Source organism: Terrapene carolina, unplaced genomic scaffold (assembly GCF_002925995.2).
Source record: "Terrapene carolina triunguis isolate 2854851 unplaced genomic scaffold, T_m_triunguis-2.0 Scaffold192, whole genome shotgun sequence".
Lineage (NCBI taxonomy): Eukaryota > Metazoa > Chordata > Testudines > Emydidae > Terrapene > Terrapene triunguis.
The window spans coordinates 15210013-15227068 of NW_020664543.1; the positions used below are offsets into that span (position 1 = coordinate 15210013).

Genomic DNA, 17056 nt, shown 5'->3' on the forward strand with positions numbered 1-17056 from the left:
CATAGGCTGGAAACCCTTACCCAGGGATTCCTGTCTCCAGCCCAGTGATTTGTGTCTGAACTAGATCATCTTGATTTGAAGACAAGAAGGGAAGGAGAGTTTCCCCCAGCTGGTCCCTCCCTTCCTGTGCTGTCCTGGCCAGCAGCCCCCATCCCCACTTAGATGGCTCATGCTTTCAGCAGAAGCCGTCGGTCATGAGGCTAGGAGAGACTTTTTAGCTGGGCGTGAAGGGATAACTCCAGATTTCCTCTGTTCCTTTCTGGGGTTCCTTCTCCCTGACCTTCCTCTTTCACACCCTTTTTTCTTTCTTAACTTTTACGTAATCTCTGAGTGATGCCCCCAACTCCATCTTTCCTCCTGGTGTTTCTTCCTAGAAACTGCACTCTTGAGGCTACTGGATCCTCAGGTTTTTTGCAACAGTTTCTTTGCTGATGTCTTTGACAGTATGGTGGCTTTAAAGAACCCAGCTCTATTGTGTGTGTGTGTGTGTGTGTGTGTGTGTGTGTGTGTGTGTGTGTGTGTGTGTTTCTAAGAAGCCTCCATCAGATATTTGTTTGTTTCACATGGTCCACCTATCTGACTCCTTTCAGCCAGCAGCATCATCACCTTTCTGCAGCCAGCCTACTCTCACAGCCGCTTCGACCAGGTGGCCAGAATCCCTGTGCGTCGGGAGATCATGGAAAACGGAAAATCCCAGATCACCTACAGAACTCGCGATCTCACCGCGAAGGATGGCAAGGTGAGGACTGTGCTCCTTGGTACTGGCGGATCTGAGCATGGTGGCATGAAACCCAGCAAGTGGGGACTAGTAATTACAGGGGCTGCCACAGCAGAGACATATCCCAGTCAAAATGAATATACTCCGGGGAGGGGTGGGGCGGGGCGGGAGAGATGTGACCTAGAGGTCTGAGCGCAGAATGGGAGTCAGGAGCTCACGCATTCTCTTCCCAGCTCTGTCCCACCAGGTTTGCCTGTTGGAGGCCTGGGTGTGTGGCTAGTAAAAATGTCGCTCTTTCGGTCATCTTGACCAGCCTTCTGACATGCTTGTGATAATGGACTGTTTGGAAAAGCCGGGATAAACCAGGAAGTTCCCCAGCAGGAATCATGTGCTGGTCATGTCCTGCAAAGCCTCCTGCAGCAGGGTCAGCCTGGAGAGGTCCTGCTGTATAGACTATACTGCAGGAGTGATAGCACTAGAGAGGGGAGGGTGTGTTTTGTGTTTATATTGCATGAGAATACAGCTATGTGGGTTCCTTTCTGAATCTGCTACAGTACCGAGCAATATTCCATGGCTATGCAGAGGGTCGGGGGGACCACACTGATGAGCTATGTCCTGTGGATGGAGAGGGGGTGGGCACGCTGATGAGCCGTGTCCTGTGGATGCAGTGTGGGGAAGGACTGAGTAATGAGCCATGTCCCGAGGATGCTGTGGCTGGGGAGTAATAAACTATTTAGCATGTTCTTTCTAATCCTCTCCCAGGACTACATCTTCGCAGAGGGCGACTTGGTCTTCCAGCCTGGGGAGATGCAGAAGGAGGTGCAGGTGGCGCTGCTGGAGCTGACCGAGATCGATGCCCTTCTGCAGAACCGCCAGCTCAAACAGTTTGCCGTGGATCTGCTCAACCCCAAGTACGGCGCCAAGATCGGCAAATACCCGCAGACCACGGTGACCATCACTGACCCAGGTGGGTGTGCCACCGGTGAGCCGTGCTTTTCCTGCATCGCCAGGTTCTTGTGCCACGTGCTGCTGGCAGATAGGATGACTCTAGGCCAGGAAAAGTAGTGTGAAGTGTGTAATCCCTACAGTGTGTCACACCAGTGACATGAACAGATGTGTGGCCTGAGCTACCAGAGACGCTCCTTTCCCTTGATGCCTCAGCATGCTGCAGGTCTGGGTCCTAGCCCCAGTCGGACAGCTGCCTGGGGTAGTTAATGAGACAGGGTGGGTGAGGTGACATCTTTTACTGGACCAACTTCTGTTGGTGAGAGCGACAAGCTTTCGCGCTTACCCAGCGCTCTTCTTCAGGTCTGGGAAAGGTACTCGGAGCGTCACAGCTACATACAAGGTGGAACAGATTGTTTAGCATTAGTATTTAACATATATTTCAAGGGACCACTCAAGGTGAAGTGGTTCATTAACACCTCTCCAGTCATGGGGGGCAGACACTGGGGGGAAGGGGGGTATTAGTGGGTTATGGATTGTTGTAATAAGCCATAAATCCAGTGTCTCTGTTCAGTCCATGATTTTTAGCGTCTAGCAGAGTAATGAATTTAAGCTCATCTTTTGAAAGTGTTGTGCAGGTTTCCTTTGAGGATGAGGACTGAGAGGTCAGCTACAGAGTGATGGCTTGGTGAAAAGTGTTCACCCACAGGTGACAGGCTGTTTTTGCCTTTTATCATTTTCCTGTGTGAGTTCATTCGAGAGCGTAGTGATTGTCTGGTTTCACCCACATAGTTGCTATTGGGCATTTAGTGCACTGGATGAGGTGCACCATCCAGTTGTGATAGGCACGTGTAAGACCCCTGGACCTTGAAAGGTGCGTTGTGGGGTTGTTGATGTTCTAGCCGTGGAGATATGTCTGCAGGTTTTGCATGTTGTGCTGGTGTATTTAATGATATAGTTTTGGTTCCCCCTAGTGGTAGACATGTGCATAGACGGTATCTCAGTCCCAGAGACTGGGAGGAGATGGATCATGTGAATTGCAAACCGAAGTGAAATTGGTTTCTTTGTTTCCTTTCCCTGCGGATCTGGGTGCAGGTAGCAGTGTGTTTTGGGGGAGTCGATAAACCACGTAGTACTGTCTGCACCGTTAATGTTTTAGTCCCATGGGACTCCGTGGGGTTTAGATACCTGTGCAACCACATGTGGAGTGGCTCTTCCCGCATGAGCCAGGCTATATGGGTTGTATGACAGGGCCTATCAGAGAGCTGTGTATTCTCCTCACTTGTTGGGTAGATAGTGACAAAGTAATTATTAGGTATGTACTTGACACTGTCATAGCGGCTTCATGGAACTGTGATCCAAAGGAGAAACCGTTATTGAAGCATCATAAAATGCACAATAGAAAAGCCCAAACGCTTCCAGAAAGCCAAGCCAAGCCAAGAGGCTGGCATATTCACGGATTCATTTCTGGGGCACAAGCCCCGCGTGCATCACAGAAGAGGCAGTGTGGCTCGGTGGCTAGTTTCAGGGATAGGACACCTGGCTTCTATTCCTGACTCTTGCTCTGACTTGCTGTGTGACCGTGTCACATTGCCTCTGTGTGAATCATAGAATACCAGGGTTGGAAGGGACCTCAGGAGGTTATCTAGTCCAGCCCCCTGCTCAAAGGGGGACTAATCCCCAGACAGATTTTTCCCTAAATGGCCCCCTCGAGGATTGAGCTCACAACCCTGGGTTTAGCAGGCCAATGCTCAAACCACTGAGCTATCCCTCCCCCCTGGTGGTTAGTCTGCGAAGTGAAGAGGACACTGATCAGCTCCTCAGGGATGGCTTGAGAGCTAATGTAGTAATGGCCATAAAGCCCTCAGAGAGCTGGAGAAGTGGTGATGTGGGTTGTCCCATTCTCGCTCCGTCCTGCGGAAGGATAGTCACTCATGCCCTCGGGGCATTTCACTCTCCCCACTGCAGAGGTTGTGGATGGCATACAGATCCCAATTGGCCTGGGCCAGTTCCCTCAGTCTCCCAGAGGCAAGCTGGGTGCACCGCTCAATCCGAACGCCCAAGCTCTAAGCTCCAGGAAAATCCGCTTCAACTGGTTACCACCGCCTGGCAAACCCACAGGGTACAAGGTAAGGGCTAAACAGGTTCCTGGGGTGGGCATGGACAGCCCATCATCCTGGGGCGTCATGGCCACTCCAGTCCAATGATCGTTCATCCTGCGGGGAAGGGGAGAGAAGGTGCTGGAAGATGGGAGGGCATCGTGGGCTTGATGGATGTCCTGGGCGGATTCTCTACGACCATATCAAATCTTATTCAAGTCCAGTAAGGGAAAGTCAGCAAGGGACTTACCTCTCATATGGAGCCTGTCTGTCTGGTGTGGGGGTGGGTGGGGCTGGGGTGGCCTTGGAGCTTGTGGAAGGGAAAGAGCATGTAGCTGGGGAGAGCCAGGCGTAGTGCCAATCTTCCCTCCTCGCCTTTGTCAAGGAACTCGACCCTTAGCTCCTGTGTGTCCCGCTTCTCCAACCCTCCCCACCCCTCTCCAGTTCAGCCACTGCACCTCATTCCTTCCCTGACGCATGTCCCGACTCGGATAGCCCACAGTCCTTAGCCCCAGCACAGGGACCTCGACCTGCAGCACCTGCCCTTGCCGCCTCTCTCCCCGAGCAGCAGCCGGCTAATCGTGCCAGAGCCCTTTCTAAGTTTCCTGGTGCAGAGCCCCCTGGGGACTCAGATGTATTTCCCTTAGATGTGAAGTTACATTTCTCCAGCGGGGAAAGGCCGGTGTGTTCTCTCACTGGATGATGCTAGGAGCATGAGAGATTAGCAGGCAGAGCCTCCTGCCAGGGAAACTGGGGCAAACTCCATCACTTAGCACAGAAAGAACTAGCCAAGGCAAAGCTCCAGAAAATGTACTGGAGGGAACAATCCCACGCTGGGAGTGGGCTGGACTAGATGGTCAGTGTTGAATGTAGGGGGAAACTCCCCCCTCTGCAGACTGTGCACCACTTATTCTCTCAAAATAGGGCTTCATTGGTGCATGGGTCTTCTCTGACCACTTCTCTGACCATTGCATCCTACTGTGCATAACACTCACTATCCCAGGCAGCGGGTTGCATGAAGTTTGCTCTTGGTTTATAATCGCTCTTGGTGGCTGGGAAGAGGAACTGAAGGAGAACAGGGGAGGGGAGAAGTACTTATGGTTTTCCCTTTGATGGTAGGTGAAGTACTGGATCCAAGGGGACCCTGAGTCGGAGGCCAGGTTGATCAATTCCACAGTGCCCTCAGCAGAGCTGAATAACCTATACCCCTACTGTGACTACGAGATGCAGGTCTGCGCCTACAGCAACATGGGCGAGGGGCCCTACTCGGATATCACCCACTGCCGCACCCTGGAGGATGGTGAGCTGCTCCCCCTGGCTTGTTCCCACAGGCTCGCCTGGCGTTTGTGGGGATTAGATCCTGGTGACCAGCTGGTGTGGCCAGAGGACACCAAACCCTGTCTCACGTATTGAAGGCTGATGCCTCATTGGAAATGTCTGCAGGACAACCTGATCTTTTAAAAGGCACAGTCTGGTGGTCTGCACCCAGGCCTGGGAGCCAGGAGCGTTTGAGTTTCTGCTACCAGCTCTGAAATAGGTGCCATCTGTGGCTTTGGCCCAGTCACTGAACCTCTCCCACCCTGTGTCCTAAGCTGGGACATCTCAGGGTATGTCTACACTGCATCCGGGAGTGAGCATCCCAGCCCAGGGCCACAGATTCATGCTAGTGTAAAAACAGCTCCCCCCCCCCCCCCCCCCCGGACTTGAGAACCCAAGCTGCAGCATCTACATCAAGCTTTTTAGCACTCTAGCCTGAGTCTGTGGACCTGGGCTAGGAGACTCACTCCCTGGTGCAGTGTAGACGTACCCTTATAGGCCTTATTTTTTTAACTGCCGAGCACCCTCCATACCAAGTGATTAAACTCAAGTCCCGTGTGTCCAGGTGTTTTATCCCATTCTCATCACTGGGGGTAATGGGAATATTCCCCTGCTGTTCCCACAGGGTTGTTGTGGGGATGAACTGGTTAATGAACATGAAACATGTTGTGTGAGTGTGTTACAAAGGACTAAGGTCCAAGAGCTGCTCAGCTCCTCATAAATGGAAGAGTATTTGCTTCTCCGGGTACCAATCTGAACATCTTACTTCATCTTGTACTGCCCCGGTCAGTAGCCGGGGATGGCTGTTTTATTAAATCTTGCCAGGAAAACAACAACAAAGCAGAAGGCCCCAAACAAATGGAAACCTGAAATATTGATCACAGGATTCCTATCGCCCAATGATAGCCGGACGTTTTATGAAGCTCTGAATGGAGCTAGAGGAATACGGGATTTTTCGGTTCACTAGCAATTCTGAAAAATCAAAAGAACAAAATAAAATAAAATTGGGGGTTAACCAAAGCATTTTCTTTGACCCCAAATGTAGCATCTCACTTGGGTTTCAAGCATTTTTAAACATTTCTTATTTTTTTTTTTAAATAAAATTGACAGGAAATTTTGAAACAAGAAGTCATTTGGAAATGAAAAATGGAAACATTTCATATTTCAAGTATTGAGATGAAAGGTTTAGGATTTGTTTTACCAAAACAATTACACAAAATCGACAGGAATTCATGAAATGTTTCATTGCATTTTTTGCCCAAAAAAGGTTTTGCTCGAAAAATTTCACCCAGCTCCTAGTTGTGAACACATCTACCGCCACTAGTGCCCACTTTGTTTAAATCCTCTTTGTTAATGTGCTTCTGAACGCTGTGTACTGCACCTCCATGAGTGGCGGTGGAATAGACCCAAATGGCATCTTTTGTGTCCTTCTATCTCTGGTTTGTGGCTGGCAAGACTTTTCCTTCCACCAAGATACCTTCCTCCAGGGGGCCCATCAGAAGGAACCAAATTGCTGGAGGAGAGGAGAAGACAGCCCATCATGGACATGGGCAGCGATAGGCATATTGGAAGGTCTAGACACCCTAGGCTCTGTGATGCATTTTCCAGCACCTTCCAGAGCAACTGGTGTAAAATAAGCATGTGGTGGTGCCGCAGTCCGTCGGGAGATCTCCCCGAATCGAGCCAGTTGAGCCACACTTCCCTTGGTCATGTCCCATCACTCACACCCAGAAATATCCAGCCCTCCCCGCATGCTTGTTTCCAACCCCGCCTCTTTGCTCTCGTTCCTGTTAGTTCCCAGCGAACCTGGGCGTCTGGCTTTCAACGTCGTCTCTTCCACTGTGACTCAGCTGAGCTGGGCTGAGCCTGCCGAGACCAACGGGGAGATCACGGCCTACGAAGTCAGCTACGGACTTGTCAATGAGGACAACGGTAAGAGAGGGCTCCCCCTTGCCGAATGGTTCTGTAGAGGTGTCTCCATCGGACTGAGACGCTAAGACCTTGGCAGAAACAGCCAGGACCCGTCCTCAGTCATTCGCTGCTCCTACCCCGGAGCCATGAACTGGGGTTGGGAGCCGCCCACGTTACAATGAGTGAGAGAGCACAGGCTGCTGGGGAGGTGGGTGGTGGTGGGATGCCAGAGCCCAGGACAGAACTTCAGTATTAAGGACATGGTCCTGTGAGGTCCTGAGCACCCTCAGCTCCTGTTGACCTCATTTGACTTCAGTGGGCGTTGGGGATGCTTCTCACCTTGAACAGTCTAGGGATGATGCCCTGGGAAACCCGCTGCTGGAGGCCCATTTCCCTGTTCGTTTTGGGAGCTTCCCAGAAGTGGAGTTACACCCTGGGAAACAGACACTGAGGGTGGCTGACTGCATGACCGGTAACATCACCCACCTCTGTCCTGGCACCTGCGGCCCAAGTCTCATTGAGACCCTTGGCCTTGGGGGGCTCCATGGAGCTTGCCAGACAGGATCCGGAGGGTGCAGTCTGGGACTGTCGCGAGGAGGACGGAGGTACTGATGCAGTGCAGAGGCTGTCTGGGAGCAAAGCACAGTGATGAAAGCAGAAGTGAGCCCTGTGAATCAGGGTTGCGCTGAGCTCTCCCACTGCCACTCCTAGACATGGGCCCAAGCCCAAGGTTCAGATGAACAGCCACAATTGTGGAGGGTTCTGTTGGTTTGACCCATTGATACAGGCCAGTTGTGAAGTTCAGGCCTGGATCTCGACTCTGTTTGGGGGAGTTTGGATCCAGAGGTTTGTTTGCTTCTGGCCCATCTCTAGTCATTTCTTAGAAGGCAATGGCAGGTGAAACCCGCGCTGTTTGTATCGCTCTTAGAAAACAGCGAGACTCCTCCTGCAGGTTGGCACCAACGGGCTCTAGCTCTGCTCTGAGTCCCTCTGCTGACAGGGTTAGGGGCCACGGGGGGCTGATGACCCATGTGCTACTGTGTGAGCTGGATCCGAACTCAGGATCTGATGGGTCCTTCGCTCCCCAGGCCAAGTGAGACTCTCCCGTCCGTCTGCAGCGCCCCCTGTGGATGTGTTGGGAGCAGTGTCAGTGGGAGACGAGGGGGTGCTGGAGGCAAGGATGGTCAGCACGATAGCTTGGAGGATGGAGGGGAAAAGAGCTGGGACTGCCACAGTGCCATGAGCACACCAGCTAGGCAGCTGGCCAAGTGACTGAGCTGCATGCACAGGACAGACACTGCAGCTGCAGCGACCACAAAGAAAAGAGCGGGTGCGTGTGTGCAGAGGCCGGGGGGGCGGGGAGGAGTCGCTGGGCCTTTGTGCTGTTTTCCCTTTCAAACGGGAGAGCAAAGCCGCCTAGCCCAATACAACTGAAGGAGCGGGGAGAGAAGAAATTAAGAGGTGTGTGTGTGTGTGTGTGTGTGTGTGTGTGTGTGTGTGTGTGTGTGTGGGTTTGTGTGTGTGTGGGTGTAGAGAGAGAGAGAGATATGACCTTGCTGGATGGGCGTGTGCTTCCTTGCAGTTCCCTTTGGGCCCATGAAGAAAGTTCTGGTTGAGGAGGCGAAGAAGCGCATGGTTCTGATTGAAAACCTGCGGGAGTCGCAGCCGTACCGCTACACGGTGAAGGCCAAGAATGGAGCTGGCTGGGGGCCTGAGCGAGAAGCTACAATCAACCTCGCCACACAGCCCAGGCGCCCAATGTCCAGTGAGTGCTTCTACTGGCCTGGGCGCGTGGGGAGTGGGGCTTGACTACTCTCTCTCCCTCTCTCTCCCCGTTTTAACTTGTCTGTGTCCATGCTAACATGCCTGTCCCTATGGCATCTGGGTGGGTGGTTTCCCTCTGGCATGGGAGGGCCCCACACAAGCAGGGTGTTTAATGGTGCTCTCTGCCTGCCCCTCGCAGTTCCCATCATCCCCGACATCCCAATCATCGATGCTGAGGGCGGCGAAGACTACGACAGCTACTTGATGTACAGCGCGGACGTGATGCGCTCCCCGTCCGGCAGCAAGCGCCCCAGCGTCTCCGACGACTCCGGTACGTGCGCTGTGTTTTGCAAAGAGCGTTTTGTTGATTTCTCTTGACAGCTTTGAACACTGAGCCTCCCCCGGGAGAAGGGGAGTCCAGAAAGCAAACCAGCAGAGAACCTCCCTTCCGAACGAGGGAGTGATTTACTAGCCACAGGATCAGCACAGATCGTTTTTTGTTCCTCATTCTGCTGCGACGGCAGAGAGAAGTCCCAGCTCTGGGAGGACCATGCAGAGGCTGAGCTGCCACCTTGCTTCTGTGCTGCTGCTCTGAAGAGCAATGGAGGCTCAGCCTCCACCAGGCACAGTTGGGTAGGAACTTTGCATCCAGAGGTTGGGCCTCTGCCCGTTGCCATGAGATTAGGGTACAGCGCACAGTCCTGACCTCCTAGCTCCTGGGGATGTTTCTTAGTTCAGCCGTTAGGCCAACGAGAGGGACCTCACTGGGTGGTGGAGCAGAGACATTTCAGCTAATAGCTGCTTAAGACCCAGAAGAACCCCAGTGGCCCATGGTATCTGGTTCTCTCCCATTGTGCTCTAGGGGTGTCCCACTGGCTATGTCAGGGCTGCTAAGGTGAACGTGGCAGAGTCTCAGCTTGAAATAACTATTTCAAATGGGAAGAATGAAAGCGACTTGTAATGTGGAGCTGGGGCAACTGGTGTTGCTGGGGCAACCTTACAGGAGACCTAGGCTGGAGCAGGTTCGACAGTGGCTGGAATGAGGCGTACCCTGCCCTGTGCGCTCTCTCTCTCTCTGTTTCAATCTGCTTTGGGAAGTGATGCGTCCTTGCAGAGAGTAGAGTGTACGTGTAAGGACAGCCCCACGGTGGCCAGCGTTGTGTGCACCTGTGAGCTTCATGGAGTGAGGAGGCCGCTCCTGAGCATGGGAGGACAGTTCTATCCAGCAGTGCCTGTGATGGGGACAGGTGTGCAGTGGGATCGCCAGCCCTGTTCTCAATCCTGACGGAAATGGGGTTGGAGCTCTGGTCTCCCCAGGGCTGGTTGAACCCCTAGTGTCCTGTTCCCTCCATTCTCCAGCTCTGTCCCGTGATCTCTGCACAGCAGTAGCCCATCAGCGGGTTTGTCACAGGAGGCAGATGCAGCTGCTCCTGGAGGCTGACCCCAGTGTGCAGCAGGTGGCCTGATGGTGGCAGGTTCCCCACTTTGCCCCTGCAGGCCGTGCCAATGTGAGTACTTAAATTGTTCCAAAAGGCTCCAGGTGGAAATATGTGCAGCTGCTGGGGGAGGACTTGGACCTTCGCCGCATCACCTGGAGGCTCCCAGCCGAAATGATCCCCCGCCTCTCTAGCAGCAGCTGCTTCTCCTCGGACACCGAGGGTCTCCTCCACGAGGATAGCTCCCATTCTGAGCTGTTGGACAGCGACACAGCCAGCGGCAGCCTGACGAGGAGCACGACGCCCCGGCCCCAACCAGGTGAAGGCCGGCTTCTTCTGCAGTGAATGTCGTGTCTCGTCCTTCTCCGAGCCAAGAGCGTGGAACTGGGCCCTGCCCCCTAACATCCCCTCTGTACCCACATTGGTGTTGGCATGAGGCACTGGTCACATGTAGTAGAGTCTGCTTGCAAAGTGTTGTCATGGTCTGTCTGCTCAGGAGAGTGCCAAGGTAACGCCCACCTCGGGCATGGACTGGGAACCTGCTAGGAGCTCGCTTCTGCAATAGGCTCGGACCCTTAGGGAAGGAGCAGATCAAAACCATGTGAAGCCTGTAAGAACAGCCGCCTCCAAGGGGCCACTCCTCATCTTAAGTAACTGCTCTGAAGTAACCCACCCAGGTTTCCAGTGCAAACCTGCAGGACTATTATTGAGAGAGCAGCCTCTAGGAGGCACCTGATTTCTGCTGCCCCTTTGGGTGGTCACTTAAGAGGGGGGTCATAAAGACCATTAATGGCGGGGTTTGCTTTTCAGGTCCGGCTGAGATGAGCTCCAATGTGAAATCTGTGGGAGCCGCCTCCTTCAGTTGGCATTTCTTCTTCTTTCGTTAAGACAAAATATAAACACGTGCTGGGATCAAGAGATCTGACCGTTAAGACACGTGAGGTTGGACCTTAGCAGCCCCCCGACAAGCTGAGCTCTGGAGTTACCTTGGGCACTGCGGGTCGGTTGGGTATTGTGCAGGGGGTGCAGGTTCCTGTTTGTTTCCCCTGCTGCTGGCTGTGCGGTTGTCACTTGTCTGAAGAGCCGGAGTTATGTTCTCAAACAGCTGGAGAACAGGACAAAGCCGATGCAGGAGGCATGGAGCCGTGGTATGGTCCCGATGCCTAGACTGCAATTGCTGAGACTGACTGAATTCAATCTTTCCCAGAGCATCTGCCGAATGGCCGGATGGATTTCACCTTCCCCGGCAGTGGGGGCACCCTGAACAGGACCTTGAATGCTAGCTATAACCAGCTGACCTCACACATGCACCAGGAGAGGAGGCTGATGGGCAGCTCGTCTCTGACCAGAGATTACAGCACAATGACCTCAGGATATGGTGAGTGTCGGGGGATTGGGGCCCTCCCCTCTGCTTCGCCATAGCAGGGACCTGTCTTCCTACCCTCTACCCCTTACAGCGATCTTGGGTCACAGCGGCCGGGGCCTCCCTGTACCTCTGCCTCCCAGAGCTCCCTCTCTCCACACTGAGAGGGCTACCTCTGTGCATCCCCCCAGGCCACCCTGAGAAAGGGGGGGGCTGCCTCCATGGGGCCCCCCCAGGGCTCTCTGGGAAAAGGGGGGCTGCCTCCATGGGCCCCCGCAAAGCATTCTGGGAAAGGGGGGCCTGCCTCCATGGGCCCCCACAAAGCATCCTGGGAAGGTCGGGGGCTGCCTCCATGCCTCTTACTCTATCTCCATGGTTACTTTGCAGCTCGAATTGTCTGAGAGTCGGTCTGGCAGTGGGGACGGGGCTGGAGAAGCCCTTTTCATGCTCTCCCTTAAGGCAGCCCTCTCTGTACTGGGGCCCCAGCACACGGGCTGCTCTGGCTTCAGATGCCTTCAGTGGTCTCTCTCTCTCTCTCTCTGTTTTCCGCTATCCTGTAGACCAGCCAGGGAGGATTCTCCCTTCCATACGTGAAGATGCTGGCAGGATGGCCCTGCTGCCCCAAGACGTAGGTGTCAGGAGCAGGGCAAAGGTGAAGGGTTCCTACGCCAGCAATGGCTTTCGGGATTCTATAATCATGACTGATGGGCCCACTGGGATTGCCAAGTATATAGGTACAGCCCACGGCAAAGCCTTGTCCAGTGTCTTCGTGGGTGTCTCCCCGCAGTCATGCATCCCATAACCAGCCCATCCACCCGTGAGCTGTCTGCTCCTCTCCTCCACCGGCTTTGTGTGTGTGCTGATCTGTGCCCCTGACCCCGGCTGCGCCTTCACCACACCACCTTTCCATTTGCAGGGTTCATTGACCTCGTTAAAGCCATGTGAGCTGATTAACCCGCCCCACGCTCTAACGACCTCATCGACTCGCCGTCCGCGTCCTGCCCTCTTCGCTCCTAACAAGCCGATCGTTTTCTGTCTCTCTCCACAGGCCTTGGGGGAGAATGTGTGCCCAGTGCAAAACATCCCTCCGAACCACGCTAGGCAGCTGAGCCCTAGAGCGCCTGGATTGAGGTGCTGGAGAATCTGCTTGTCATTGCATCCATTTGCTGCCATGAAGGCAGTGGTTAAGGGATACCCCTTAATTCTTCCCACCTTTTGGTTCTGGAGGTGCTATTTGTAGAGAGAGCAGGGTGGGCTAATGAACTGAGCATCGGGCTGGGAGCCAGGAGCTCCCAGGGTCTAATCCCTCGTCCCCCTTTGACTCACATGAACCTCTTTGCCTCAGTTTCCCCATCTGTAAACCAGGGATAGCAATACTCACCTCCCGAACAGCTTGATTCAGTTACTGGGACACGTGACTGCAAAGCAGTTTGAAGATGATGGGGGAGGATTGCAAAGGCATAAAGGGCAGTTAAGCACCTGAACCCCATTGAAAGCCCATGGGAGTTGGGTGCTTAATTCCCGTTGACAGTCTCCCCCTTGAAGTGTCACCCTTGATGAGTGGCTGCCAGCACGGAGTGGGGGGAGGTCAGAGAGAAGCTGGCGGGGGAATGAGCAGCTAGGTAGGTGAGTGTGTGCAAGATAGAGGAGTGGCCAGTGGGTTAACTGTGGATGTGTGAGTGGGCAGGGACGGCTCATCCTTCACAGTACCTCTGTGCCCTTCTCTCCGATGGGGGTCTCTGATCCCACCCCCACCCCATCCCCAGCTTGCATGCAGCAAGGCTCAGGGCTGTTAGATGGCTGCTCTGACTCCCCTTCCCCCTCTCCCTGCGCAGGCCTGTCAGGCAAAGCACACTCCCTAGGGTGCATTCCCTCTTCCCCCAGAAGGCCAGGAGTCCCACTCACTCCCAAGATGTCCTCGAAGCACCAAGCCGCCTGGACGTGGTGCTTCAGGGGGAGTGAGTTTGGCCAAGCCTGGCCCCAAGCCTGCTGGGGAGCTAAAGGGCTGGCAGGGAAAACATCTAGATGTTCTCAGCAATCCCTTCGCTCCCGTGGCTGGAGTCAGGGTGTTGCTTCTCCAAGTCCAGAGACTGCAGGGCGCTGTTGTCAGAACCCATTTGTATACCGCTTGACCCCATCCTGGCTGCTCAGCTCAGCCCCCAAAGCCCCTCCGGGTAGGTTCTCGGCAGACCTGGCCCGTGGTTGCGGAGAGGACGTTTTGCCACATTCTCCCTGGACTGTAAGGACCATCACACACTGGGGTGTGTCTGTTTCTTTTCCCCACTGCCTCTCGCCTTTGAATCCAAGGTTGTGACTTTCCCTCTTTGCATCAGATTCCAGAATGGCCCTGGGCGTCCCTGACACTCCCACCCGCCTGGTGTTCTCTGCGCTGGGGCCCACCTCCCTGAAAGTCAGCTGGCAGGAGCCACAGTGCGAGAAAGAGGTGCAAGGCTACAGCGTGCAGTACCAGCTCCTCAGTGGAGGTCAGTGAGCTCTGTTCGGCTGACGGCTCAGCCCCGGGGGTGGAACGAGTCTTCGTGGTACAGCATGGGGCTGGGAGATCTAGAGCGGAACCCGGGTTCCACTGAAGCCAATGGGAGTTTGCCACTGATCTGAGCAGAGCCAGGATTTTACGGGGCGGTCTATTCCCAGCTGTGCCACAGACTTCTTGGGTGGCCTTGGGCAAATCATATATCCTCCTGGTGCCTCATTTCCCCCCGTCTGGACTAGCTCAAATGCCCCCCCCCACTCTCCCCAGTATTGAGGACTTGCTCGCTGACATCTGTGAAGTGCCGTGAGCTATCCGGGTGGAAGGTGATGGAGGATGGGCCTGAGTCTGATTCATTCAGCCTCCTTGTTCCCTATTACTAATTCTAGTCAGTGTTTAGAGCCCGTCGCCTCCGGACCCTGAGGCGGATGCTGGAGAGACGCAATGGCAAACACAGACGTAGAGTGGCCATTATGGGGGTAACCGTAGCTACCATCCCAACGCTTCCCCCAGCCCACCCTCACCCCTCCCTAGCCTGTCGCACTGAGTTCAGTGCTGCAGCTGGGTCTGGAAAGGAGCCGGATAACCCTGCGATCAATGAGGGCAGAGTACCCAAGCTCATAGGACTTGTCTAAAGGCAGAGGGGTCCTATCACATGGGTCAGGCTATTGGGGGTTTGGAAGGATTCCCCCCCTAAACACAAACACAGCCCTGCTGTAGGTGGCCACCTGCATTGTAAGGTCACATCCGCTCCGTGTACAGGCCGCGGCCAGAGGCACGAGAACAGGCTTGAGGGACGGTTGATCTGCTCTGGTGTGACCACACACACACACTCACTCACTCACCCTGTACTGCGGCTGCAGCCCTGCTGTTGTGACTGTTAGGTGGCACCTGTCTCTCTCCTTCCTCCCCCCTTCCAGGAGACGTGTACAGACTGAACATCCCCAACCCCACTCACAACTCGGTGGTGGTGGACAACCTGCTGCCAAACCACTCCTACATATTCAAGGTGAAGGCCCAAAGCGAGGAGGGCTGGGGCCCCGAGAGAGAGGGCGTCATCACCATTGAGTCCCAGGTGGACCCGCAGAGCCCGCTGAGTCCTGTACCAGGTGAGAGGGCCCGGTGCTGGCTTCACTCCATTCCCGTCTCCCTGTGGCTGGGCAATGAGCCGCGGGACCCCGGTGCGGCGGCTTCACACACTGCTCCACTGCCCGGGGGGGTATGGAGGCCGACCTCAGGGTGTGCTGGGGGTCTGGGGCATGGTGGCGGCACCCCCATGTCGAAGTTTAGGCTCTGTAAGCTCCCAGTTGTTGCTCCTTCACTCCCCCTTTAAAATGAACACCCCCCCCTTTCCTTGAATGCTGCTCCCCAATGTGCCATCTTCAGTGCACTATGTAAACAGCCGAGACTCCCAGCCCATTACAGCAGTGACCTGCATAGACCCAGGCTGCTGCTTCTCTCCCCCAGTCCAGCACTGACCTCTCGCTGTTGCTCCTGCAGGTTCACCGTTTACACTGAGCACTCCCAGTGCGCCAGGACCCCTGGTGTTCACTGCCCTGAGCCCGGACTCGCTTCAGCTCAGCTGGGAGAGACCCCGCAAGCCCAACGGAGCCATTCTGGGCTACATGGTCACCTGCGAGATGCTGCATGGAGGAGGTACGTTCTCGCTCCGGCTGGGCTGGAAACAAGCCATCGGAGAAGTGACAAATTATCCCTTTGCTGGGGCTAAAGCGTAGCACGTCGCAGCTGCAGACCTGATCCAGGAACAGAGCCTCCCGCTCCGTTCAATCCCTGAGCAGCCTTAGTGGGGAGGGCTGGGCCTGAGACCCAGCCCTGTACTGAAATGGGGATCTTTCGACAGAGAACCAGGGATGTCATAAGGGGGGGGATGAGGGCTGAGACAAGAATAAAGTGGGGCAGGGGAGAGGGTGGTGGAAACTGCAGGAGGGTAGCAGCTGGGGGGTGAGTGGGGAGGAAGTTGGTGGGAAGGATGGTGGGCTTTAGGGAACCATTGTATTCTCTCTCTTCATACCGTGCTTCCATTTGGATTAGGGGAACCCAGGAATATCTATGTGGAGGGGGACAACCCGGAAACCTCCCTGACCGTGCCCTACCTGAGCGAGAACATCCCCTACAAGTTCAAAGTGCAAGCCAAGACCACCCAAGGGTTTGGGCCAGAGAGAGAGGGCATCATCACCATTGAGTCTCAAGATGGAGGTACCACATTTCTTGTGTATATGTGGGGGAACAAAAGACAACCTGTGGGGGATGGCAGTCATGGGAAGAGCCAGGAACTGGGTCAGGACTCCAGGGTTCTCGTTCCACCTCTGCTGGTGAAACAATTTCTGTGCCACAGTTTCGCTATCTGTAGAATGGGGATAATACATATCTCCCGGGGGCAGCAAGGGTTAATGTAATATTTATAAGGGGCTTTGAGATCCTTGGGTGAGAAAGGAGTCTGAGAACTTATTACTTTATTGCCAACCTTCTTCTTTCGATGACTGTGCATCCCCAAGACCCAGCAGCCACCTCACAGGGTCTTTCAGCCTCCCAATCTCTCGTGAGCATTCTTCAGATTTCTTTCTTTAAGGGCTCCTAATGGAACAGTATGACATAAGCTCTCTGCCTAGTGGTATAGGGAGAGGGTCGTTGGCGTTGATTGCTCAGTGACGGGTAGCTAGGGGCTCCATGTGATCGTACAGCTCCTGCGACATTCCCCGAGCTGACTTTTCTCCTCTTCTCTCCAGGAGCTTTCTCACAGTTCGGAGGGCAGCAATACATGAGAGAGGAAGTGTACAACCTCCCCGCGGAATACAACACCACCACCACCATCAGCCACTCCTCTCTGGAGCCCTACTACACAGGTAAGGGCTTCCTGTCTGGAATGCTTCAGTCCCTGGAGACGGGGCAGATTGTTGTACGGAGTCACAGTCGTTGGTATCGGCCAGTGCAAAGGAAGGTGCCTGGTGTAGTGAATAGTTACAGCACAATCCTGACTGCCCATAGATCTCAGGG

The 17056-nt window shown here is 54.5% G+C and overlaps 1 protein-coding gene across 1 annotated transcript in view; it reads left to right on the forward strand.

The window, feature by feature from the left end:
• ITGB4 (integrin subunit beta 4) overlaps positions 1-17056 on the forward strand; it is a 56154-nt gene that overhangs the window by 35093 nt on the left and 4005 nt on the right. Inside the window, exons 26-39 of the mRNA XM_026654428.1 lie at positions 591-739; positions 1481-1685; positions 3632-3792; positions 4882-5062; positions 6874-7011; positions 8573-8755; positions 8954-9085; positions 11398-11568; positions 12114-12287; positions 13887-14036; positions 14962-15150; positions 15542-15697; positions 16094-16258; positions 16789-16905. Of these exons, the coding sequence (XP_026510213.1) occupies positions 591-739; positions 1481-1685; positions 3632-3792; positions 4882-5062; positions 6874-7011; positions 8573-8755; positions 8954-9085; positions 11398-11568; positions 12114-12287; positions 13887-14036; positions 14962-15150; positions 15542-15697; positions 16094-16258; positions 16789-16905 (2271 nt within the window). The remainder of the gene's footprint in view (positions 1-590; positions 740-1480; positions 1686-3631; positions 3793-4881; positions 5063-6873; positions 7012-8572; positions 8756-8953; positions 9086-11397; positions 11569-12113; positions 12288-13886; positions 14037-14961; positions 15151-15541; positions 15698-16093; positions 16259-16788; positions 16906-17056) is intronic.